The 1,896-nt window shown below is 42.9% G+C and overlaps 1 protein-coding gene across 1 annotated transcript in view; it reads left to right on the top strand.

The window, feature by feature from the left end:
- The window catches only part of imp3 (IMP U3 small nucleolar ribonucleoprotein 3), a 151,862-nt gene that overhangs the window by 52,493 nt on the left and 97,473 nt on the right, over positions 1–1,896 (top strand). The window contains exon 3 of the mRNA XM_033028366.1: positions 324–398. Within this exon, the coding sequence (XP_032884257.1) occupies positions 324–398 (75 nt within the window). The remainder of the gene's footprint in view (positions 1–323; positions 399–1,896) is intronic.

Genomic DNA, 1,896 nt, shown 5'->3' with positions numbered 1-1,896 from the left:
AACAGACTTGAGTGACTGAGCTGCCAGCCCAAGAATCCACTTGGCCCACAATGTCCATACTAGCCCTCTGGAAACCAGTCCCTTCAGCCCACAACACCCATACTAGTGCTCCAGAAAGCCCCCCCCCCACTGGCCACCAATATTGGAATTGGTGAAGAGGTGGACTATTTCGTTGGGGGACCAGCCCTCCCGTGTGAACATGGGACCCAACGGGTCCCACTTAGTCCAGCATAAACTATTTTTCTCTCAGTGGGACATCGTGAGAAAATGTTATTGAATTTATTGGGATTATTTAACAGAACTTCTTCATGTTTTATTTCCAGATATTCATTGGGCCTGATCTCCACAAGGCAAGGACTACAACTCTGTGAGAAAGTGTCAGCATCATCATTCTGCAGGTATGAATTGGTAATGAGCTTTGGCAGAGTCTAGGGTGGAGTAATTTAGAATGCCTTGCACCTAGTGATAAGACAGGCAAAGCCTGCACATTAACCGTTGGATGCAAAGTGCTTTGTGATGTTCTGAATTCATGACGTTTTTTTTTCCTCTGCTCATATTTGAATCAGTTCATATTCAAAATTGGTGCCGTCTTCCCTTTTTGTTCATTAACGGCATGACATAAAATGATTTATATTATACATTGAGTGACTTGTATAATGTATATTATACAACAATCTTGTTTATTATACATTGTGTGACTCCCAGAAACCAGTTGCTGAATTAACTTGGCCTAGAAACATCGTCCAAAGCTGTGACAATGGCCAGTCAATTGAATAGGGGGACTCAACAATTTATTTGAGTGCTGAAGGTACCTTCAAACCCCACAGCACTATTTAACAGTGTACCGTGCTCTCCATAATGTTTGGGACAAAGACCCATCATTTATTTATTTGCCTCTGTACTCCACAATTTGAGATTTGTAATAGAAAAAAATCACATGTGGTTAAAGTGCACATTGTCAGATTTTAATTAAGGCCAATTTTATACATTTTGGTTTCACCATGTAGAAATTACAGCAGTGCTTATACATAGCCCCCCCCCCCCCCCCATTTCCGGGCACCATAATGTTTGCGACACAGCAATGTCATGTAAATGAAAGTAGTCATGTTTAGTATTTTGTTGCATATCCTTTGCATGCAATGACTGCTCGAAGTCTGCGATTCATGGACATCACCAGTTGCTGGGTGTCTTCTCGGATGATGCTCTGCCAGGCCTGTATTGCAGCCATCTTTAGCTTATGCTTGTTTTGGGGGCTAGTCCCCTTCAGTTTCCTCTTCCGCGTATAAAAAGCATGCTCAATTGTGTTCAGATCGGGTGATTGACTTGGCCACTCAAGAATTGACCATTTGTTAGCCTTGAAAATCTCCTTTGTTGCTTTAGCAGTATGTTTGGGATCATTGTCTTGCTGTAGACTGAACCGCCGGCCAATGAGTTTTGAGACATTTGTTTGAACTTCAGCAGATAGGATGTGTCTATGCACTTCAGAATTCATTATGCTACTACCATCAGCAGTTATATCATCAATGAAGATAAGTGAGCCAGTACCTTCAGCAGCCATACATGCCCAGGCCATAACACCCCCACCACCGTGTTTCACAGATGAGGTGATATGCTTTGGATCTTGGGCAGTTCCTTCTCTCCTCCATACTTTGCTCTTGCCATCACTCTGATATAGGTTAATCTTCGTCTCATCTGTCCACAAGACCTTTTTCCAGAACTGTGGTCGCTCTTTTAGGTATTTCTTGGCAAACTAACCCGGCCATCCTATTTTTGTGGCTAACCAGTGGTTTGCATCTTGCAGTGTTGCCTCTGTATTTTGTTCATGAAGTCTTCTGCGGACAGTGGTCATTGACAAATCCACACCTGACTCCTGAAGAATGTTTCTGACCTGACGGA

Source organism: Amblyraja radiata, chromosome 10 (genome assembly GCF_010909765.2).
Source record: "Amblyraja radiata isolate CabotCenter1 chromosome 10, sAmbRad1.1.pri, whole genome shotgun sequence".
In the NCBI taxonomy this organism is placed as follows: domain Eukaryota; kingdom Metazoa; phylum Chordata; class Chondrichthyes; order Rajiformes; family Rajidae; genus Amblyraja; species Amblyraja radiata.
The sequence above is the reverse complement of the archived record's forward strand: the minus strand, read 5'-3'. Positions and strand labels throughout refer to the sequence as shown.